The 25,140-nt window shown below is 28.4% G+C and overlaps 4 protein-coding genes across 4 annotated transcripts; 3 read left to right on the forward strand and 1 right to left on the reverse strand.

The window, feature by feature from the left end:
• Window positions 1-1,054: 1,054 nt before the first annotated feature.
• Window positions 1,055-2,095, reverse strand: LOC134829051 (pancreatic lipase-related protein 3-like). The gene is made up of 3 exons (XM_063842043.1): window positions 1,995-2,095; window positions 1,807-1,940; window positions 1,055-1,752 (listed from the first exon to the last, which is right to left on the reverse strand). The coding sequence occupies exons 1-3, from the start codon at window positions 2,093-2,095 to the stop codon at window positions 1,055-1,057; spliced, it is 933 nt and encodes a 310-aa protein (XP_063698113.1).
• A 958-nt stretch (window positions 2,096-3,053) lies between these two features.
• On the forward strand, window positions 3,054-4,104 carry LOC134829052 (lipase member H-like). The gene is made up of 2 exons (XM_063842044.1): window positions 3,054-3,099; window positions 3,347-4,104. Exons 1-2 carry the CDS (start codon window positions 3,054-3,056, stop codon window positions 4,102-4,104), a joined length of 804 nt encoding a protein of 267 aa, XP_063698114.1.
• A 15,070-nt stretch (window positions 4,105-19,174) lies between these two features.
• LOC134829053 (heparan sulfate 2-O-sulfotransferase pipe) lies at window positions 19,175-20,958 on the forward strand. The gene is made up of 3 exons (XM_063842045.1): window positions 19,175-19,609; window positions 20,453-20,577; window positions 20,637-20,958. The coding sequence occupies exons 1-3, from the start codon at window positions 19,175-19,177 to the stop codon at window positions 20,956-20,958; spliced, it is 882 nt and encodes a 293-aa protein (XP_063698115.1).
• A 1,656-nt stretch (window positions 20,959-22,614) lies between these two features.
• LOC134829793 (acid phosphatase type 7-like) lies at window positions 22,615-24,223 on the forward strand. Its single transcript, XM_063843049.1, has 2 exons — window positions 22,615-22,814; window positions 22,883-24,223. The coding sequence occupies exons 1-2, from the start codon at window positions 22,709-22,711 to the stop codon at window positions 24,097-24,099; spliced, it is 1,323 nt and encodes a 440-aa protein (XP_063699119.1). The 5' UTR covers window positions 22,615-22,708; the 3' UTR covers window positions 24,100-24,223.
• The last annotated feature ends 917 nt before the right edge of the window (window positions 24,224-25,140 follow it).

Consider the following 25,140-nt stretch of genomic DNA (forward strand, 5'->3'; position numbering starts at 1 on the left):
GGAAATGGAGTATTTTGTTTACACTCGCTCTTCTTTTTATTTTATTTTATGATATATGAAAAAGAATATTTTCTCTCGATTTTTTTTCTTCTTGAACAAAAAGAAAACAATCTTGATGAAATTCGTGTGTTTGTTTAGACAAAAATTTGACGGTGAAGTGATCTTGATAAAATGTTCAAATTGTATCGAGTGGCGTCATCGAAAATAATTATAAACTTCAATTTCGCGCTAAATCACTCCACAAATCTTCAATGGACACATTAAATCTATTTCATTAATTTAAATTAAAATCACTTAACTTGTCATTTCGTGTGTCGATGAGTCGCTGCACAAACTCCAAACTAATAATTATGGTCAAAACATAAATTATCTCCGCCGTTTTGCCCGGCATAATTATGCGAATTTAAATATTTATCATAAACAAAATGTATTCAATTGGTGCACGCGTCATATGCGAGCAAAACTTGATAATTATGGCAATATTTTGTGAATGCGTTTGCATAATTTTCAATTTTCATCCCCGAAATATGCAAAGAAGCGTTTCTTTGACTAAAGAGGATTTTAATGAGAAGTACTTTGAAAAGATATTTTATCATTGCGGTTCAATTAAAAGCAGTAAAGTTGATGTGACATCGATTTAATGCAAAATTTGAAGTTGTTAAGTGCATGAAAAGATAAATACTAGATGAGACATCAGTTAATGAAGGGAAAGGAATATTACTTTGTGATGTGAGATATGGGACAAGAGTTCATTAACGGGAGGTAAATTTGCAGGAAGCTTCATCTTTTCTCATTTGTACTTAAGTCTAACAATGCTTTTCAATTCGTTCTTAATTTCAATTCTTTTCTGAAGTCCATTGAAGTCGACAAGGTTGGTGAAATCATTCTGTTGCTCTTGTAAAGTATCAGTTTTGTATCTCTATCAATCTTTTTTCTTTTTAAAATGAGAAAACTTACCTCGATAACTTTTTTTGATGACATTGATGATCTATTTAACTGAAAAAAAATATTTTAAGTTTGCTATTTAGCTCCACGTTTATTTGCCATTAAACTTCTAATCGTCCATCAATTTATTGTAATCTCTTGGCGTATATGGCGGCGCACCAAAAGTCTCAAAGAAAAAGTGACCATTGACCTTTTTCTTGGCATAAATTCCCATACGATCTTGCTTTTTGAAGCATTCCCTTCGCAAATAAAAATAACTATCCAGGCATTGCTGTCCCATAAATACGTTATTTTTATCTAACGAATATCGGAAATACTCGATCGCCATTTTGTCAGCACACTCATCCGTAGCATCATCTTTGTAAATGCATGGAAGTTGCGGAGCTTTTCCCAAATTCGGATGGAATACTTGATGAGCAAAATCCTGTAAATATTCGCCATTGGTCGTTTGAATTACCTGAACGTAATTGGCGTCATCCAAACTTAAACGTTCATCGATATGTTGTTGTTTGTCGATCTCGCGTCTTCCATAGGGATTCAAGGCGTAAATTTCGCCAATTCCTTTTTTATCGCGTCCTCCCCCAATTCTATTTCCAACTACGCCAGCAATTTGGGCGCCAATTCCGTGACCAACCATAGTTATTCTCCCATAATCAACTTGGTGTTTTTCGTGAAGTTTTGTAATGAAATAAGCGATGAATTCAGAACTTGCTGCAGCACGAGTTTTACGAGTTTTCGAAGGCATAACGTCCTCAACTCGAGCCCAAATTATTTCGCAAACATTTGCATCGACGTGCGTTGAGTAATCTGAAAAAGGAAACATTTTAAACGATAGTTACTATAGAAGATGAAAGATCTTACCATGTTTTAGCTCATGGGGAAGCGGTTCGTTCCCGTGTATCAAAAAGACAATTTTTTTGCTAAAATCAATTTTTTCAGCAAGGTTCGATTCATTCGCGAATATTGCGAATACTTTGTATTTACCCTTTCCGAGTCTAAAAAATCGTTCATTTTTTTATGAGAAATTAAAAAAGCTTCATAAAACTTACGGTCGGTTACACGAATAGATGATTGCTTCATTCATATTCTTTGGTTTATTAGCATCGTCTGCAGCTAAAAAATAAACGGTAATGGATAACATTTCAGCCATTTGTTTTGCTTCTTGAAATTTAGTTTTAATAGGCTCTATAATTTTATCATTGAACCAATCCACAAAGCCACAGTGGGCAAAGTGAGGTAAACAAAGTGCTATAAGTAACAAAGCTACCTTCATTCTGAGATCGATGTTAGGTAACAACTAAACTAAAATGGGATAACGACACTTTTTATATTGGAGAAAAATTTCGCCAAAATTTATTTGATAATTGACGTCAATAATTGCGATATTTGAACAACTGTTAAATCTTTGTGAAAAACATTTTTTACTGATTTCGTTTTTTTTTAGATGAAAAACAAATAAAAAAAAATATAATTTGAATTGATCTGAACAAAATTGATCTTTATAAGAGTGAAATAAAGTTTCCAAAATTTTAGGCGGGAAAACATTTTCAATTTGAAATTAAATGAAAATTTTAATATTGTTGCAAAATTTCGATTATATTTTTCGATCTTTGAACATTTGATCTTCCAAGTTATCTTACAATGAGGACCCAGTGCATATTTTAAGATTTTATAGGATAATACACTCGAAATTTGTCCCAGTTAAAATTTTAACAAAATCCCAATCACCAATGCACATGCACATTTGAAATTTGAGAAAATCCGTTAAAAGTGCAAAAATTCACGCAAAAATAAAAACACGTAATCGATCTAAAACAATTTCTTCAAACGTAGATCAACAGTTGTCTAAACACTTTCAATTGACGCAAATCTTTCGTAAATTTCGAGAAAAATAACAAAAATTTTCAATATAAAAACTATCGTTATCAAAGTCGAATTCAGTTCATTTGGAGCCTTGAACCGTTCCACTTTAAAATGAGAAAAACTTTAATTTTTCTTGTGGTTCTTTGCGTATCCGTTTGTTACGCTGAAGAACAAGATTTTAAAATACGATAATTTGCCTATCGGTAGCATTATAAATGTGATCACACAACCAGAATTCAAAGAAAATGATTATGCTGACGTTGTATTTCACTGCATTAACAGAAACTCCGAGTAAGTCCTTGTTTTCAAGTCACAGCATCAGTTACAATGAGTTCTTTTTGTTTCTCAGCCACAATAGATTACAACACGTTAGAAAAAATGACAACAAGTTGAAGCAAAAAATTGACTTTTCAAAAGAAAAAATCGTTTTTCTGATTCATGGATGGAGTCTCTTAAACGTTGAATGGATGGAACCAACAGCGAAAGGTACAATCCTTGATTTGATTTGACAAACTTTTTCGGAAAACATCCTTTTCAGAGTACATCAAACACGAAGACACAACTGCCTGTGTTGTTTATTGGTTAAAATTAGCATGGAATATCCACTATCCTGAAATTGTAACTCGCGATGCGAGAATTGTGGCAAGAAAGATAACACAATTCATAGAGGATAATGAAATCGATCAGAAAATTGGCTTGGAAAATATCACATTAGTAGGTCATGGTATTGGTGCTCATATTGCCGGCTTTGTAGGACAACATTTTATCGCAGAACAAGACACAAAAATTGGAGCTATTTATGCATTAGATCCTGCAGGTCCTTTATACACGAATCTTGTGCGTGAGAAACCTGAAAATCGTTTGGACAAACACGATGCTGAATATGTGCAAACAATTTGCACAAACATGGGCGGCTTTGGGGCAAAGATAAATCTGGGTCATCAGAATTTCAGACCCAATTTGGGTTTGAGTCCACAACTGCCATGTGCTTATAGGAATGAAAATAAACTGTTTTCCTTTGACATGAAATGCAGTCACGAAATTGCGACAGATTATTTCAGGTATTCGCTGAATCCGAAAAATAAGTTTGTGGCTTTGCGATGCACCAAAGAGAGAGATAGTTACTTGAGGGACAAGTGTCATAAGGAGAGAATTTATGATCGAATGGGAATTCATGCTAAACGGGATTTTGGAGGAACTTATTATTTGGAACCTTTTGGATCGGAGCCCTATTCAAAGAATGACATTAATGTCATGAACTATAAAAAATTTAAAAACTTTGGGGTTTTCTTGTAAAATTAGGAAACCTGAAACATTTTTGATAGTTGTATCAGCCTTGAAATAATTTTTTAACATTTTTGCTTGGTTTGGAATAATTGGAATAAATTAAAAAAGTTTCAAAATTAACTAAAAATCAATAAACAAAATAATTTTTAATTGACAAAAATTTACTTACCTGCCAAATTCCATGAAAAGCTCTCATATTGATTAAATGAATCGCCCAATAATAAAAATTTAAAATAATAAATTTTGACAAGCTGCAACAATATAATCGCCGTGTAAGCCGCTGCATTCAATCCTGCCCTGGCTTTAGATAAAACCATTAAAATAATCATAATAACCAAAGTACAACTAAAAACATGCACTTTTCCATCAATAAACTGAACTATGAACGGCAAAATAGACCACTCTCTACAGATTGGATTAATTAATAAAATTTTAATTTGGTTTGGAGATGACGTCGGTCTGGTTAGTTCATAAACGAAAAGCAATTATTATTTGTTACTATCCCGTCGCTCGAAGCTGAAAAAAAAAAAATATTGAATGGAAAATCTTTTATAATGTTAACTCGGAAGACATTTGTGACACTTTCAATTTGTGTGACGGAAAATAAATATTTTCTGACCTGTTATGGATATTTCCATAAAAAAAAAATAAGAAGAAAAAAAAATTGAAAGTGAGAAGTAGAGTGAAACTAATAAATAATATGAGCCACTTATGTACTTACCCAGCTGCTGATATGCAACGAATGCAATTAACCTACAATAACAACATCAAATCAATTGACCTGCTCATTGAAATGAAACTTTTGTTTCTCTCTCTCTGTCTTTATGCAATATAGTCAAACTTTAAAAAAATATTCTATCGTTTATAAAATTTATGCTGGATAAACAGTTACAGTAGTAGTTACAATCTCTCTTCATTTATTATTTATTTTGATCTCCGTTCAACTTATTCGTTCTTTCATGATTTTATCTATTTTTCTCTTGCTTTGTGTTTTCTGTTATATTCTCTCTCTCTATGAGTTTGTTTATTGCTTATTTTATATTTTGAGTTGTTTATATAATGAGTTTGTGATGCAAAGAAACGTTAAACGAGGTCATCAGAGTTGACTGGAGCAGGTTCATGGCGGTTAATGAGAACGCTCTTATGGGAAATGTGGTTAATTTTGACCACTGTAGTTAACCAATAAGTTGATCAGATTGTTTTGCGTCATTTAGCAATTTGATTGGACTGAGAGATTTCTTGGAAATTGCAAATTTAGTATGTAATGTTCATTGCATATCGATGAAATTTGGAAATCGCCATCATGCTAATTCAATTTTTTTAAAAATCATATTATAGAAGATAAAAATTTATTTTTTTAGCTGAAAATCTAATTATTTGTCTAATTTTTAAAGTTTAAAAAAATTAAATCATTAATTAAAAATTATTTAAATAATTAATTTTAATTAAATAAATTATAAATTTAAAAAAAATAATAAAAAAAATATCATAAAATAAAATAAATTAATAAATAAGATAAAAATATCTCAGCTGAAATAAAAAAAAGGTCTAAAAGAATAAAAATTTTATATTATGAGGTTAAAATATTTAATTTTAAAATAAATATAATTTAGTAAAAGTAAAATGGATTTTGAGCATTTTTAAATTAGTTATTAATAAAAAATATATAAATTTAATTAAAAAAATCTAAAAAAAAAATTTAAGTTTCTTGACATTTTTTTATAAAAAATATTAAAGCATAAAGGCTAATTATTTTTTAAAAATTGAAAAAAAAATTTTTTGAACTTTTAGAAACATTCTTAATTTTTTTATAAATTTTGAGTAATTTTTTAAAAATAAAATTTTACAAGCCCTTTTTAAAATTAAAACATTTCTCATTATAAAAACTTGCGAAAAATTTATTTAATTTTTAATTTATTAAATAATTAAAATTTAAATTTTTATTTAAATTTATTAAATTTAATTTAAATTAAAATAATCAAAATAAATTTAATAATAAATAAATAAATATAAATTAATTAATTAAATAAATTAAATAATTAAAATTTATTTAATAAATTAAAAATTTAAATTAATTAATTAATAAATTAAAAAAAAATTTTTTTTCGAATTAAAAAAAATTTTTTTTTCATTGTCTTTAAAAAATGTTTAACTTAAAATTCGCTATAAAACATTTATTTCTTGCTCGAATGATCTCTTTATTCTCATTTGACTTCCCCTCAAATTTCCTCCATAGCACAAAATTCCCGGAAAAAATTCATCCAATTTATCCAAAGTTGATATATATTTTGAACAAATACAGAAAAGAAGAGATAGATCAAGTTATAAAATTTTTGAGTCATAAACTTTTACATAGTCATGCATGATACATGCCTATTATATCGATGAAATTCAGCAAAAGTTAAATAAAATTCGAAGAAAAAAAAAAGATTTAAAACTTTTAACCTTATCAAAACAAATTTATCTATTCCTCATACAAAATCAAACAAAATCCTTATTCATCATTTTATTATAAATTCTACATGAAAACAATTTTTTCTTGCAAAGTTTTTCTTCTCGTCTTCATCTTCTGCATTTTGCTGGAAGATGATGACTGTATTAAAGCGACACATTTGTGCATGATGCATTATGATTGCATCCGTAATTTAAACGTATGACAAAAAACACGAAAAAAAAATCGAATAAAAATATTTTCCAATCAATCCACATCATGTTTCTACTTCATCATGATTTTATAAGAAAAAAGTTTTTTTTTCTTCAAATTCAGAATATCATCGATATTTTTTTTTGCTACGACGAAGAAATAATAATACACAAACAAAATTATTATTAACGGAATAGATCACGTTCCCTCGTCTGCTTCGCTTTGTCTTCATTTCATGCCGTCGTCGTCGTCGTGGTTGCAATTGTCTCGTTTCAAGGCTTCAAGATGATTGCATTTTTCCTTCGTCGTCGCACCAGACTTCTTATGTGGTTAACAAGACTCCAGAGACCATTTACATTCCACTTTTTCATGCTCTTGATAAACAATAATGATGCGATGATGACAGACAAGTGAGGGAATTTGTTTTGGCAAGCAAGTGTCGTCGTCGTCTCGATGTTGCCGCAGGATTGGCGCGGGCGGAATGTTAATATGTGTTTCGACTCTCTTGAACTGCGGCGACGGAGTATTTATAAGGAGGGAGAACGTGACTTTTGGTCGACGATAATTTATTTGAACGAGAAAGCGAGACACTTTTTCCTTTTGTATTGATTGATGGGGAAATCGATTAAAGATGTGCTGTTTGTGTAGGCGACGCGAGAAAATATTGATGTAGGTCTGCGTTGATGAAAAAGGGACTGTGTTTGCAATCGTTTAAGAGGAAAATGTGAGGAAATTTATTGGAAAGAGAATTCATTTGTTGTTAAATTGTCACGTTTTAAATTTTTTTCTGAAAATTTATTAATTGTTTTTTTAATAAATTTTTAATTTAAAAATATTTTGAGGAATTTTTCAATTAAAATATTAATTTAATTTCGATTCAAAATAAAATGATAATTAAATAAAAATATTAATTATTAAAATTTATAAAAAAAAAATAATAAATTAATATTTTTATTTAAAAAATTATTTTTATTTTTTTTTAGTTAATATTTTTTTATAAAATTCTTACACAAAATCACAAGATTTCATTGTAATGCTAATTATTTTTTTTTATTTATTTTTTTATTTAATTATATTTTGTTTTTAAACTATTTTTTTATTTGTCAAAAAAATTAATATAATAAATTTAATTTTCGATGAAAACATTAAATTCCTGAATTTTATTTAAGAATTTAAAAAAATATTTACTAAAATAAAATCAAAATAAATTATAAAAATAATAAAACAGATAATTAAAATAATTAATTTCATAAAAAAAATGAAAATAAAATAAATTTGAAAATTTTTAATTTTTGCTATATAAAATCTGATTAAAAATAATTAAAGTTTTTAAATTAAAAAAAAAATTATACAAAAATATAAATTATTTTAAAAAAATTTAAAAAATTTTCAAAAATAACAATTTAAAACAAAAATTGTTAAGACAAGGAGTTTTATCTTCTTTGTTGGTTAAGAGAACAAATTTTTAAATTTCATTAGAATTATCTACTTTACGTTAATAACTTCTTAGCCTCATGAAATCCTTCAAAGAATACTAAAGGAAATTTTTAAAAATTAAATTTGAATTAAATTAAAAAATAATTAATTAAAATAAACTATTTGATTAAATGAAAATAAATTAAAATTAGTTAAAATCTATTAAAATTAATTTTAAAAAATAATTTAATTGATTAATTATAAAAATTTAATTTTAAAATTTTTAAGGCTTAAATTTATCTTGAGAAGCATTTATTTAGATTAAATTTCTTACAAATAATCACGCCCTTTACATAATTTACCATAACTTTAGATCGCTTCAGGAACTTCAAGGTGCTAATAACCGACAAACACACTACTTATTAATAACTTCATCTACCATGATATAATCAGCATGGCATGCCATAACATTCCTCCTTTTGCAATAACTTTGAACCCATTTTTTCGCTATTCGTCCTTAATTTCATTTTCTACAGACCCGCAGCAAAAAGTTCTCTACAATTACCGAACTGAAGTGCACGCGATATTCTAATCCATTCACAAAACTCGACTTTACATAAGTTTTCACTTGCAAAAAAAAATCATGTCAGCTCTACTTTTGCTTTCTTTTAATTTTTTTTTTATTTCTGAAATTTTGAATGAATTTTTGTTTTTTGCGTAACCAAATGAAGTGTAATCGAATTGCCTCCCGAAAAATAATTTTTTGTAAAAAAAATTTCCCTTTCATTGCCATATCAGACGCGATCTGGCGTTTTGTTGTGTATTAAAATACAATTTCCGGTTTCGTGAACATCATCATTGCACGCAAATTACTCATGAAAATGAAAAGAAAAGAAGCAAAAAGTGAACGAGAACGCAAAAAATTAATAACGGATTTCTTTTTGTACGAAAATGATAAAATAATAACAAAAAACCGATAATAATCGTAAAAAAATAAATGTAAGTTCAAGGCCGTCTGTTTTTTTTTTACGGGTGTAATTTTTTAAATGCATCATAATCAAAAATCGTTCAAGTGGCGAACGAGCGAATAAAAGAGAAAAATAAAACTTTCTTTAAAAAATTAAAAAAAAAACGGTTAGTTAGTTTAAACATAATGATAATAATGAAAAAAAAGTACATTGGCCCAGTCCTACCTTCGAAAGAAAGAAGAAGAAGATGAAGAAGCCGTGAAATACAAAATTGTGGTTAATTTAAATTTTTGTATGTTAATATGGGCGCACCGGTAAATCATTCAAGGCAGCTTCATAATTTTTTATTTCGCGCACCAAAAGAAAAAAAATGTATAATAAAATTAATATTATTATAATAATATAAATATATATCATGCAAAAAAAAAAATTGCATGAAAAAAACATTCATTATCATAATAATATAATTTTTAATGCTGTTTTACATGAAATCCCATTAAAAATTGTGCATTTAAGAAAAGTACCATATACTACATGGTGATTTTGCAGCATTAAAAGCAACCTTGCTTTACATATTTTTTTCGTGTGATGACGCGAGAGTCGCACCACAACCGTTAATATGTAATACAATGATAATTTATTGTTTTAATTTTGTAAGTTTTTATTTTAAAATTTTTACATGCAGACATGTAATTAAATCGTCAATTAAAGAAGTTCAGTTAAGTGTGTGGAAAAATGGTAGGAGTATCAAAAGTGACTGAGATTGAATGTTTAATGAAGATGTTGGAGCTTAATTTTCGTTTTATGGCGTTATTAAAGTGAGTTTAATGATTTTTTGGGAAGAAGCCACACAGGAGGCTTTTTTAATTAATAAAATAATTAATAATAAAAAATAATTTATTTTTTGTTATTTGAAATTTTTTCAATTTTATTTTATTTAATAAAAAAATAATTTTAATTTATTAATCAAAAATTTAAAAAATAAAATAATGAAAAAAATATTTAAAAAATTAAGATAATAAATAAAAAATTATAATTTCTATAAAAAAAAATATTTTGCAATTTTAATAAATTTTATTAAATGTTTAATTATATTTTAAATAATAATAAATAATAAAAAATATAATTTAAATAATAAAAAAAAAATAAACTATTAATTTCATTAAAAAATAAATTAAATTAATTTTAAAAAAATCAATATAAAAATAATTATTACTTTTAATCATGAATTAATAAAATTATTAATTAATAAATATTTGCTTGATTTGAATTAATTGGAATAAATTTAAAGCTGATCTCTCGCTGCATCGATTTTTAGTTTGAAGATTTTAAACTTAAAGGTTCCTTCTCAGCTTCTTTCCTGTAACGAAATTCAAGCTTTACTTATTTTAAAGTTTTACCCGTCATAAAGATTCAAATCTGATGCCTTTTTCGGAACATGAAACTTCAACACACGCCAAAAACTTTACCCGATAAACATCTTCTAACCCCCGATTTTTGTTTAATTTTAATGACTCTCCATTACCACTACCATTATGAGATTAGTAAATTCCTTTAATGTCGTATTTTCATCCTGCGTTATGGTCTACCGGAGTGAAAAACAAAACTACTCTCGACACATAATGTAACAACAATTCGTGCCATTAGAGACGAGAAGAGGATTGAATTAATTTACAATATCTTCTTTGGAAGAACATTTGATCCACATAATCAACTTAAAACTGTACCTTCTATAAATTTTATAAATTATTTTATACTTTGCCGAAGTAATAATAGAGCGCTATCTACCTAGATTCCATCGTGCTGGAAAATTCCTCAAGTTTTTTTCTTGTTTCTTATCTGTAACTGTATTGAAACTATTGTTATTTATTTTGCTGTAAATAATATGAAAATAATAATAATAGAGATACAGATAATAATGGGAGAAAGGTGTCAGATTAATTCTTTCTTTCTGTCAGCGCCAGTAAATAATAATGATATAAAATAAAAATAAAATGAGATATAATAATGAAATGCAAATCGTTTGCCAGCCGAGAGATAGATTTAAATCTTCAGCAAAAAATAAAATGAAACTACACAAAATTCCTTCCTCATTATTATCCATGATACTTTACGGATACGTCGTACAAATTATGTTGATCCCAAAAATGTTTATTAAAGTGACGAAAAATTGCAAAACACAGAGAGAGAGAGAGAGAGATGTGCTCAAAAATTTACGATAATGGTTATGTACATAGGACCGGGATTTTAAATATGGAAGGATGAATAACAAATATTTTACTTTCAACTCGGTAATAACAAGGCAACTCCATGCCCTCACCCTGTTCTCGTTCTCGTTCACGGATAAACGACTCGAGTCATCATCATTATTATCATCATAACGTTAATTATGTATCTCGTACCGAAATTCTTGTTTGTCGAGGAAATGAAATTATTTATAGAGTTGAGGACTTTAATGCGTTTTGATAACACAAAGGAATAAAAGTGCTCTTTACAAGACATTTCAAGCAAAATCTTCAAGCAACGGAAATTTTCCTTCAAAAATTTAACGAACCATATGCAATATATTGCAATATATGCACATACATAATTACTCATTCCGGTCTCTGTGGTACTACCAATCTCTCGCAGATCAATTATGTGTTATGCTGTATCATTCACGTACAAGGCATAATATTTTTTTCATAAATAGGTAACGTTATACATTTTATTGTACAATTATTATTAATATTGGCGTTTATTACATGGCAAGCTTTTCAGCACATAATGTTATAAAACCACATTAAAAATGGCTAGAAGACCAAAAACTCGTTCTACAACTTTCATTCAAGTTCATTTTTATTATTATTGTGTCATGCATTGCGCGCTTTGCCATGCATGCTATGAAATTGGTCTGCATGCGAGAATGAAATAAAAAACTTGCAAGTTTTTATTAGTCCGAAAAAATTTGTTGCTGCAGAAAAAAAATTGCTAATCTAATTTAATGGATATGTAACATACACACAAATATTGATGAAAAATAGTGAGAAGAGAATGTTGGGAGTTTTTTGGGGTTTGGTTTTTGTATGCGAAATTTGTTTGATATTAGTTTAGTTGATGTTTTCGACTTTTTTAGTTCTACTGTTTTTGTATCTGTACTGTGCAAATAATCAATAAATTTTACTCTATTTTCATGTTGTATATTTTTTGTGTATTTTCAGATGGATCATCCGCGAGCGCACAAAATATTATTAAATATTTAAAAAGCACGGGACAGGTAAGTTGTTTGTGTTTTGTAATTGAATTTCAATATGCATGCGTATTTATGTGCGAAATATTACAAAAGCCGGAATGAAAGTATTTGAAAAAGAGAAGAATTTTACTAAAGCGCTTTTGTATAATTTATGGATTTTTCACTCGTTTTATGTTTTTTTACGAATTTTCAATATTAACTTGGCGATTATTGAAAAAAAAAATGTTCTTGTATTCTTTCATTTCAAATAATTTTGGCAATGCATCTTCTTGCGTATTAAATAGCTTTTGGGATTTCTCTTCGAGGTTTCGAGAAAAAAGATATCTTTCCATTCAAAAATTTTAATGATGAATTTTGCTCAATAATTTTTTTCAAAAGGCAGATCCACAGAGAAAAAAATGAAGTAGCTGAGTTTAAGATTATTGCCTTGTATTGTTCATTAATTAAGGAAGCTTATAACTTTTGTTAGTCTGATGAAAGTCAAATGATTTGATTTCGATCCATTTTTCGATGATCATTGATAGAGCTTTTAATTTTGTAGAATATTGATTGGTTCCTTCCAAATAATATTTTGTTAGACATTTTTTCCCAATATTTAAGGAATAATTGTCTTGAACGACTTAATGTCTTAATTGTATTGCCACTGACCTAAGATATTAAGCTAAATTTTTATAAAGTGAAAACTGTTTAAAGATGCTTTGTTTAGAATTGTTGATGCTTTGTAATACGATTTAAAGTTGTTTATGCCGATGACTCCAAAGGAAAAATCCAAATTGTCGACTTCCATTCTTTCGACCTTTATTTGAGATCTTCTGTTCATATAAACCAAAAGTAGCATAGGTCCTTGTTCTTCACTCAAGTTCTTCCTTGTCCTCAAATCGAAATCTCTTCTTCTTCTTCCTTACTTTATTTTTTTATTTGAACTACAGGAATTGAAAATTTTCATTTCAGAGTCAAAAAATTAACATTTAGAACCTGAAATAGTAAAAAATTCAAATTAATTTAAAATTATACTTACCCAAACAGACAGACTCCTCCATTCCTCTTTGGCGCCATTTTCCATCTCTTCACCTAAAAAATGAACTTAAATTAGATAAACCGTCGCCGCATCAATAATTCAGTAACCTATATCGATAAAAATTGTCTCTCACAAAAAATTGCTGCTTTGTCCACTTTTTTTTATTATCACTGAATTCAATCTATAAAGTGACAAACATGTTCATCCAAAAAGATATTCAATTTCATCACACCCACAAAAAAAAGTATTTGTACTCTCAACAACAAAGCAATCGAGATAATTGAAGCAACTTTACACAAAATCAATTTTCCCTGATATCTACTTACATTACGACGAAAAACATTCCTTTTTATTGACGTTGCAGTAATATTTATCAAACACTGTCATTTACATAAATTAGCATCGTTAAAACGGTTACTACTACTTGCTACATAATTTATTGTCAAAAGATATGTGTGTTTGGTATAAATGCCACATGACACCGAACACTGATATCGATTAGAACCGCCGCACACACAAACACAAATTATTATTAATTGACTAGACAATAATTTGTATCAGTTCCATCTCGCTACACGATTTCCTCATAAAATGTTTGCTCGTTTTTGGCTTTGATCAAAAATTTAAACAGATATTTATGTCAACCGCAGACAATTTACCACAAAAAGTGATTTCAGAATTTCTCTATGTGTGTCCTCTATGCCAATATTGATAATTATAATTATTAGTTTTGCCTCGACGCCATGTGACATAAAATTACGGGAAACTTTGGGGATTTTATCGCTGCTCGGTAAACATTTTTAATAGCAAACAAGAAACCTTTTAAAAGTCGCTTTGAACCTCGCTTGAAGGTAACTGTTCTGATTTCAAGGACACACAAAATTTTGCTGTTAAAATGTGTTTTTTTCAGTTAAGCACAAAAGTTTTAAGTCAAAATCAATACAATGTCGTTCAAAATGTATTTACTTGGGTGTGTTCACAGTTCACTGCGTTTGAGTTAAATACTTTCAACTAACAATAAATCCATTTATATCACTAATTGACACCCATTCACGGGAAAAAATATGATTGCTAACGAAATTTTGCGTACAGTTGTAGTTCAAGAAGTATTTTTTTTTATTTTTCAACTTGTAACATAAAGTGCTTTCATTATTTCGAGTGACTCAACAATAGTCGGGCAAATCGAATGCCTTTTTGAAAAGGTTTATGGATCATTAGTGCAAGTGCACCACTTTTGCAACTAATTCTTTTTTTTCATGAAAAATTTAATTGTGCTCTCGATTTGTAGAGCATTATAGCAATGATTAATGCTAAATAAGCAAATCTCACCCTTTTGTCATACTTTGACTTGAATCGTGCTTTTTGTTAAACATTTCCGAATGGCTTGAAAGCAGGTAAGTTTTTTACATCTCAATTTCAGCATCTTTTGTTACTTTCAAGCGTCTTAAGAGCTTAAACAACTCCCTCAAATCAATTCAAAGGGACTTTTTTAAGCTCTTGAGACGCAAATCGATCTTTGAAAGTAAAAAAGATGCTGAAATTGAACCTCAAGATGTAAAGTTGGACTATTTGAAAATTTCCGGATGGCTTTACATCTCAATTTCAGCATCTTTTGTTACTTTCAAGCGTTTTAAGAGCTTAAATTAATCTCTCAAATCAATCGAGAGGGACTTTTTTAAGCTCTTGAACCGCGAATCGATCTTTGAAAGTAAAAAAGATGCTGAAATTGAACCCTAAGATGTAAAGCTCGACTATTTCCCGGAAATTACAAACAAGTTTCACATCATTTATCCAATTTCTGTCGCCTCGACAAGTGACGGAACAACAGCAGAGGATGCCAGTGCAACAAAAGTCATTGCATGTTACGCTCTTGCACACAACAATCTTTCTTCTCAAATTGAATAGATTTGAATAAGATAATTTTATTTTGTACGTCAGACTTTTTAGTTTATTATTGTTACAATCAGTGCACACGCCTTCGCCTTCTCGCTCGTTCAATTTTGCTACTATATTTTTTTCTTCTTTGCTCACTTGCGAGTTGTAAAGAAAAATGAAACAATAATGAAGACGTTTTGTGTTGCATTTCAAATAATTTATTTAGTTTTGTCTATGGAGTTGCAACGAAAATCATGTGTATGCACTTTTAATCTTTGCTCGGAAGATTTGTTTTCTTTTGTTAAAAATTTTAGTTGTTGTGCAAAAAAATTGAATTTTCCTCTACACATCATTAATTTGGGCAGTCAAGTGCGAACATGAAAAATTATAAATTTGAGAAAATTTAATTTTTTAGAAAATTTTCTCTTAATTCTCAAGAGTCTTGAGTATAAATTTTAATCAATTTGACAAAAATGACACTTTAATCTGTACAAATCGCCGTTAATTCCCATTGTCACTGAAGTGAAACAGAAATTTCGATAAATATCTCGACATAATCTCTCAATCTAATCTCGGCAATAACTTCTACTTAACGCAACTATTAAATTTCCAATTAAATTTGAAATTGAATAGAAAGGTGCGTGCGTTTTACATTCTCTTCTTATTTCTCGCCCATAGTTCAATTTTATATTTTACATAACTTAATTAAAAATATCTCCAAAGAGCCGGAAAATAACATCAAAAAATTTTGTTAACAATTTATAAACAAATTCTATTATTTCCATGCCTCATTGCCCGCGACACAATAAGACGCTTATTAGCATTTATTTTGAATTTGAGATGAGAAAGTATTCAAAAAATTTAGTGATCGAGTCATTTTTGATCGTGTGAGAATTCACCTGCAAAAAAATCCCAAAGTCACGTCTTTGTTACGCATTTTCTGTTCGCGTTCAATTTTTCAACCTTTCATTAACGTTTTTTTACAATTTTTTTTTCGAAAGCACATCCTGTGCAATACCGGCACGATGTATTAAATCCGAATTTCACGTAAAATATTGAAAACTACAGTACAACACCTTCCTGCTACAAACTAAAATGATATCTCTCCTCATCTCTCGTTGCGTGTCATTTTATCGATTGCAATGCTTAATAATTTGAAATAAAAAAAAAGTTTTAGTTATGTTCGTTCATAACACACAAAAAAAATGTATATTGAACTTTTACAACTGGAAATGGATTAAAAATTTGTGCTTTCGATACATTTATCACGTCCGTGAGATCTAATGCACTTTCTATCTGCAACTATATAAAAGAGTAGGCTCCGTATGAAGATGAAAATTGATGCAATGTAATTCACACAGACAATTTGTAAAATTTCCGTCTGTGATTTTATTTTTAGATATTTTTGTATAGAAATAAAGAGAGAGATGTCGGTAGATTTTTTGTTTTGCAAAAAAAGATCCGGTGAAATGTTGGACAATTAAGGCTTGTAAATGTAGTTTTAAAGATGGTTTCGGAGAAAATTTTAAGTAGCGAGTGTGTGGGAGGTCAAGCTAATGAAAAAAGTTAATAGATGCTTTAAACGTTTGTATAAAGATCGAGTTTTTGATTGAATTTCAACGAATCAAAGTAATCCAAGTTTGAGGTTAGGTTTGAGGATGCATCATCGCGATCCGAAGATCTATTGTGAAGTTTTAGTTTTATATGTTTGCTAATGTGATACGACGTTTGATCTCTGAATGGTATATCCATCAACAGGTAAGGTCATCAGGCTTTGAATGGCTCGCATCAGGATCTATCAAGGTCTACTATACTTCAAGCTCTCGAAATGGACTGGTATCATGAAACTTTTGATGAATTGAGGTTTTTCAAATTAAATTACTTTAGATTATGGGATATACTTGTGAATATTGAAAAGTCTTAAGTAGCTTCTATTAATTTCAATTCAAATATAATTAACTCCTTTTTTATTTCAATTCCTTCAAAAGCTATACGTCACTGAAATGGCAATGAGAATTTTTAAAAAGACATTTAATTAAGAAATAAAAAAAAATTGAGTAGGCGTTGAAAGGAATATAGTTAAATTTTTTCTGCTAATGAAAATTTAATTTAAAAAATAAATTTAAGCACTTTTAATAAGTTATTAACTCCATTCTAAATTCAAAAACAAAGCTAAACATTTTTTGTCTAACGAATTTATTAAAATGAGCCTACAAAGAACATCTATTAAAATGCAGCTGAAAAATCGCAACAAAATGGCGGAAAAAAATATTTTGGAAGATGACATAAAAAATAACATACAATAAAAAAATACAAAAAATACTTCAGACTCTGAAATTTTTCGAGTTAGATGATAGCTTTCAACCTTTAAAAATCTTTAGAAGTCTCTTAAAGCTCTTACAGAATTTTTTAAGTTTGAAACCTTAAAATTAGGGTCTTGATGCGATAAGGGCTTATCCAGAAGCCTATTGAATATCTCTGAGTTTTGTGAACGAGACCCTTAAATTTGCAAAGCCAAAATTTTGTACCTCATTAAATTTTTTTATACACGTTTGGACCTCTTGACCATTGGAAAAAGAATGAAAATGAATGTTGATGTACCAATGAAGTACTAAAAAAAACCCCGGCTCCCATGATTGAATTTTCCTTTTTTCATAATTTAACGGCGTTAACTGTTAACACGTTTTTCCATTACTTTTTTTTCCATAAATGGGTTGGATGTGCTCCTGCAGCCAGTGCTCCATCTCCTGCACTTCAACGCCAAACGGATCTATTTCCATTACTTATCACAAAGTATTTTGCTTTTACTCCAAATTGTGTCAAATTCATTGAACTTGTATCAGATTTTGTTCATTTCGTTGAATAATACTTTTCCTTTGTAAAAAATCGAATTGTTTTGAATGTTGATTTCAGTTGATTGTTTCTTCTTAAAATATTGTTCTCTTTCGATCTTCTTTTTTCTTTTACTCTCAATGTTAGGTACGTTCAACATATTTCTTGGAACTGAAAAAAACATGATACTTACCACACAAAATAATCCTGAAACCTTAGATGAAATCCAATAACTTTTTGTCAATAAAATCATTTTCTACAAATTTCGTGGAAATTCTCATCTCCTTCGGTTTGTTTAATTTTTCCAAGAAATAAACACCTTCCTTCCTAAACTAAAAAGAAACAAAAAAGTGTTATTTAATTATATAATCATCAACCGACACATTTTTACTCCTCTTACATAAACTTACCTCCTACATCATTAAGACTTTTTCTTCCTTTCCTCCTTTTTTTATTATTGAATATTATTACTTAATTTTTTTTTTTGAACCTTTTTCGAAAATGGATATTTTCTTCTTCTTCCTTGAGAAATTTGCTTGAGAAAAAATTAAAAGAGTCTTTGATGTTTTTTTTGCCTTTTTTTGTTCTTTATAAAAAAAAGCTATCTTCACACGTGGCTCGTCCGTAGATAGAAGAAGATATGATAATAATTATCAAAAGCGGCCTTTTTTGTTGTACTTTCATTAACTTTAATAATAATGTGAGCGCCGCAACGAGGACTGCTTCTTGGAGCGCAACGTGAAGTGTTGTTCTTTGAAATTGCACGGAAAATTTGAGGGCAACCCTTTCGTCGTCGTCGCGCGCTGTTATTTAGTGTAATGAATGAATAATGAAATAACGAGGAGGAAAAACGCTTAAACATCCTCGTTTCCGTTCCTCGTTTCTTTGTGCGTTGAAATTAATGCAAATGAAATTGAAATGCAATTAACGTTGCTCCAACGGGAACGCGCCGCTTTGTCTTGTCTTTTTGCTTGTGATATGCCATGATGATGGTAATGTGTGTGTATTTCCTTTTGTGAATTCCTAATGAAAATTATACCTTCCATATAAATATTAATATTTTAATGCTTTTCGTCGTCGTCGTGTAATTACAGATGGAGTCTCTCACGATGAATGACTTGAACAACACACGAAAGGCGGGCACTGAAGTGCTTTTTTTCAATCGTGTTCCGAAAGTTGGAAGTCAAACTTTTATGGAGCTCTTGCGTCGCTTGTCCATTCGGAATGACTTTAATTTTCATCGAGATGCCGTTCAACGTGTGGAAACAATTCGTTTGGCGCCAGATCAGCAACAAGAGCTTGCAGAGTTGATTACTGATCTGCCGGAGCCTTCGGTTTATGTGAAGCATGTTTGTTACACGAATTTTACGAGATTCAATCTGCCAACGCCAATTTACGTGAATATGGTAAGAGATCCCGTTGAACGTGTGATTAGCTGGTATTACTATGTACGAGCGCCATGGTATTACGTTGAACGGAAACAAGCCTTTCCGGATTTGCCGTTGCCCGATCCACGATGGTTGAGGAAGGTAAGAACATGAGATTAAAAAAAAATGAAAAATAATTTAAAAATTAATTTTTTTAAAAATTTTATGCATCAAAATTTATTTATTTAATTTTTAAAAAATTATTAAAATACTATATATTTAATTTTTATTTAATTTTTTTTTTTGTAATTTGAAAAAAATTAGAAATTTTCAATAAAATTATTGAATTAATTATTAAATGGTAAAATTTATTTAATTGAATTAAAATTATTAAAAAAAATTAATATAATAATTAATTAAATTTAAAATATATGAAATTAAAAAAAAAATCTTAATTAATATTTTAAATAAAATAAATAAAAAAAATTATTTTACATTTTTTGAATTAAATCATATTTAAAAAAAAATAAATTATTTAAAATTTTAATTAAAATAAATTAAAATTTAATTTAATTTATTAAAATTTTTATTTATTAAAATTCATTTATTTAATTTAAAAAAATAATTAAAATATTATTTATTTAATTTTTATTTTTTTTTTATTTAATTTTCATTTGATTGAAAATTAATTAAATATTAAATGGTAGAATTTAGTTGAATTATTCATTAAAATTAATAAAAAAAATTAAATTAGATTAATTAATTAAATTTAAAATATATGAAATTGAAAAAAATTGAATTTCAAATAAAAAATAATTTAATTTTTTAAAAATATTTTTTAATTCAAAAAAAAAGTTAAATTAATTTGTTTAATTAAATTAATTTAAACTATTAAAAAAATATTTTTTTATTAATTTAAAATTAATTATTTAAATAATTTATATGAAAATTTAATTAATTAATTCTAAAATAATTTTTAAATTAATATAAATATTTTTTTCACAGAACTTCGAAGCCTGCGTTCTCCGTGGCGATCAAGAATGCACTTACCGCGAAGGCGAAACCCACGAAGGCATCGGAGATCATCGTCGTCAAAGTCTCTTCTTCTGTGGACATGATTACGAGTGCACGTAAGTCTTTTTTTACTTTTCCCGCCAAAAACAAGATCTCAAAAATCTCCATATTTCAGTCCTTTCAACACAGATGGCGCTCTCCAACGTGCAAAACGTGCTGTCGAAACACAATACGCCGTCGTCGGAGTTTTGGAAGATCTCAACACAACCCTAACTGTCTTTGAAAAATACGTGCCTCGTTTCTTCCAGGGCGCAACAGAAGTCTATTATGACGAGATCGCGAACGGAAATCGCATCAACGGAAACGCCTTCAAACCACCCGTTAGCGAAGAAGTCAAAAATATCGTGAGACGCAATTTTACGCGCGAAATTGAATTCTACGAATTTTGTCGTCAACGGCTACATAAACAATTGTTAGCGGTGAATTTAGGGAAATAATACAAAAAATTGGGGGAAAATAATAAAAATTTGCACAAAAAGATAATTTTGTAGATAAAAAATTTAAATTTTAATATTTATGAACTTTTTTTGGGATTCTTTGAATTTTCTATGAAAAAAAAAACAAAAAATTATTTAAAAAGTGATATAGAATTGATAAGGAAAATATTGTATTTTTTGCCATCTCAATAAATATTATTCTCATTATGAAAATCGGATACTTGTTCACTTTTAACACTAATTAAAATACTTTGACTTTGGCAAAAATGTTAATCTTAGGATGTTGAACTGTAGATTTTAGGGAAAAAATAGTATTTTATGAACAAAAGTTATTATTATTTAATATATGTATATTTAGAATGTAAAATGTTAATTGATTAACAAATAAAGAAAAAAAGTTAAAAATAAAATAAAATTAAGAGTTTTAACGAAAATCTTGCGAAATGGCTTCAATTTTTCTTTGGCTTTTAAATTCTAACCTCAAAAAATTTATTAATTTTAAGTTTTTAAAAGGTAAAAAATATTCATGTTAAATTTTTTAGTATATTAATGATATGAAATAAATTTTTAATTAAAAAAATATAAAAATTATAAACAAAAAATTTGGATTTACAGAAAATTTTCTTATTTTTTATATTCTAACTTCAATTTTTTTTTCTAATTTTGCCCTTATTTCAGTATATTTTTTTGCATAGTCAAAAATTTAATATTTAAAATAAAATAATGAAGGTTTTTATTGCATTTGCGAGAAATTTTGAATTTAAATTAGAAATTTTGAGACTTAGCTTCAATAATTTTGAAATTTTTGAATTCCTAACCTAAAAAAATATTACAATTTCTAAACAAATTTAAGTAAAAAAAAATTCTTTTTAAAAATGACTAAATTTTAATTTATTAAAAATGACATGAAAAAAAAAAAATTTAAAAAAAAAGTTTTTTTTTAAATTTTATCGTTAATTAAATTAAAAAACTTTTATTAAAGTTTTTCAAAAGTCAAAATTAAATTATAAAAAAAATAAAAAAATTTCTTCACGTGATTTTCAAATTTTCGAATTTTAGAAGAAATTTAAATTTTTACTGGACATTAAACTTTACCAAAAAATTCAAAATTTTTCCGTTTTGAAATTTTTGACTTAAATTTATAATTAAATTTAATGGCCTTAAAAAAAAAATAATTAAATTATAAAGAAAAAAATAATTTTCAGAAGAAATTTTATAAACTGACTTCAATATTTCTTTAATTTTTTTATTAAAGTTCCAACTTTTTTTAAAAATTTATAAAAAAATTTCGAAAATTATTTTTTTTTAAATAACAGAAAATTTGCAAAATGTTTAATTTGAATAAAATTTTCATAGAAAACTTTAGAAATTTTCTACATTGATTTCTTTAATTTTTATTTTATTTTTTTTTATATTTTCGTAATATTTTTTCTTTAATTTTCAATACAAAACTGGCACAAAAGATAATTTTTAAGTAATTTTTAACGAAAATTTTCAAAAAAATAACAAATCATGCATGATCATCATGAATTCCATATGAAATCCAACCCAAATTTGTTATTGGGTATATGAGACGAACGAAATTGATGAAAAAAGTTACCCAGCTAACATAATTTATCACTTTCATTCGTCTCATTATTATCAAAAACGAACGATAACAATAACAAAAGGAGCAAAAACATTATTAATCGAGTATTTATCAAAGAAAGACGTAATTTTAAAGTTCTACGCAGAACTTTTCATCGAAAAAATGAATTATTCATTATTAGTCATTGCAATTATTTGCTCAAGTGTCTTACCGAGTTCAGCAAAAATTGATCATTTTCAACCGGAGCAAGTCCATATATCACTCGGAGGTTGATTTTTCTTCCTGTTTTTGTTCTAAAAGTGACTCATTAATTTTTTTTTATTTTTTTTTTTGCAGATGAACCGAATTCCATGACCATAACTTGGAGCACTCGCGACGACGCCGGCGAAAGTATCGTCGAATACGGCATCCGAGGCTTAGTTCTGTCCGCCAAAGGCACTTCCCAGTTGTTCGTTGACGGCGGAAATCTTCATTTATCGCAATACATTCACCGCGTTCATCTCCGAGACCTCACCCCAGGCGCGCAGTACGTTTATCACTGCGGCGGCGAGAACGGATGGTCCCCAGAATTTTGGTTCATGGCACCGCAAGAAGGCGAAAATTGGAGTCCTCGTTTCGCGATTTACGGCGACATGGGAAACGAAAATGCCCAATCTCTGGCGCGGCTTCAGGAAGAATCGCAACGCGGGCATTTCGACGCCATTTTGCATGTTGGCGACTTTGCGTACGACATGAACACGGAAAATGGCAAAGTGGGCGATGAATTTATGAATCAGATTCAATCTGTGGCCAGTTACGTGCCTTATATGGTTTGTCCCGGAAATCACGAGGAAAAGTACAATTTTTCGAATTATCGCGCGAGATTCACGATGCCCAACTTTAAAAATAGCGAAAATTTGTGGTATAGCTTCGACATGGGGCCCGTTCATTTCATCAGCATCAACACGGAAGTTTATTATTTCATGAATTACGGCATCAAAACGCTCGTTAAGCAATATTTGTGGCTGCAAAAGGACTTGGAAGAGGCAAACAAGCCGGAAAATCGTCAAAAGCGCCCGTGGATCATCACCTATGGACATCGCCCGATGTACTGCAATGACTTGGATGGCGACGATTGCACTCATAACGAGACCCTCGTACGTGTTGGACTCCCTTTTACTCACTTTTTCGGCTTGGAAGACCTTTTTTACAAACATACCGTCGATATTGAGTTATGGGCGCATGAACACACCTACGAGAGACTTTTCCCGATTTATGATTATAAAATGTACAATGGGAGTTATGAGGCTCCGTACACGAATCCTCGAGCTCCGGTTCATATAATTTCGGGTTCAGCAGGATGTAAGGAGAAAACTGATACTTTTCCGGAACATGCGCCGACTTGGAGTGCCTTCAGGAGTACGGATTACGGATATACGAGGATGAAAGTGCATAACAAGACGCACATTTACTTCGAACAGGTGTCGGATGATAAGTTGGGACAAGTCATCGATTCGTTCTGGGTTATCAAGACTGAGAGGAAACCGTATCCGCTTGCAGACCAAATTGATTAAAAATTGATGTTACCAAAAAAAAATTAGAAAAATTATTTTTTTTAGCACGAATGACGCAGAAATATTTGAATTTTTATACATTTTTATGTAAATTTATTGTGATTAATAAAGAAATATATTTTTATTCTTTTTTTTTTAATTTTTAAATTCTTTTTAATTGTGGAATTTTTTTTACCGCATTTTGAAAAAATTTTTTTTTTTAAATTGGTTAAAACTTGACGTGAGAGAAATCAACGGTTTTTGCTCCTCATATGAAAAAAATCGTTTTTTTTTATTTTTTCGAGGAGATATGCATGGAAATTATCTTTTGAATATTTATTAACTTTTAGCTTTGAAACCCAACAAAAATGGGTTGAAACTTGATGTGAGAAAAAAAGTACGATTTTTGCTCCTCATATGAAAAAATCGTATTTTTTTTATTTCATCAAAAATCGATCAGATAGCAATGGAAATCAACTTTAGAATGAATATTTATTCAATTTTAGCTTTGAAACCCATCAAAAATGGGTTAAAACTTGATGTGAGAAAAAAACAACGATTTTTGCTCCTCATATGAAAAAATCGTTTTTTTTTTATTTTATCAAAAATCGATCAGATACGCATGAAAATTATCTTCATATTGCATATTTATTCAATTTTAGCTTTGAAACCCATCAAAAGTTTGTTAAAACTTGCCTTGACAAATTTCATGACCGTTTTTCTTTTTTTTTTCTAAAAACGGTCATGAAAATATTATTTTTTTATTTCTTCAAAAATCGAGGAGATTTAGAAATGAGAATAAATTAAAATAAAAAATTCAAATGTTTTTTCAAAAAAAAAATTTCAGGAATACTTTCGTAAAAATAGAATTTAAAAAAAATAAAAAAAAGTTAAAAAAATAATTAACATTTTAATTTGTTAAATTTTTTTAAGTCTAAATTAAATTTTAAAAATTAAATAATTAAAAATAATTTAAATAAATAAATTATAAAATTAAATTGATGATTTTTAAATTAATTAATATTTTTATTGTTTATTAATAATTAATTAATTAAATTTAAT

The sequence above is a fragment of the Culicoides brevitarsis genome, chromosome 2, assembly GCF_036172545.1.
Source record: "Culicoides brevitarsis isolate CSIRO-B50_1 chromosome 2, AGI_CSIRO_Cbre_v1, whole genome shotgun sequence".
NCBI lineage: Eukaryota > Metazoa > Arthropoda > Insecta > Diptera > Ceratopogonidae > Culicoides > Culicoides brevitarsis.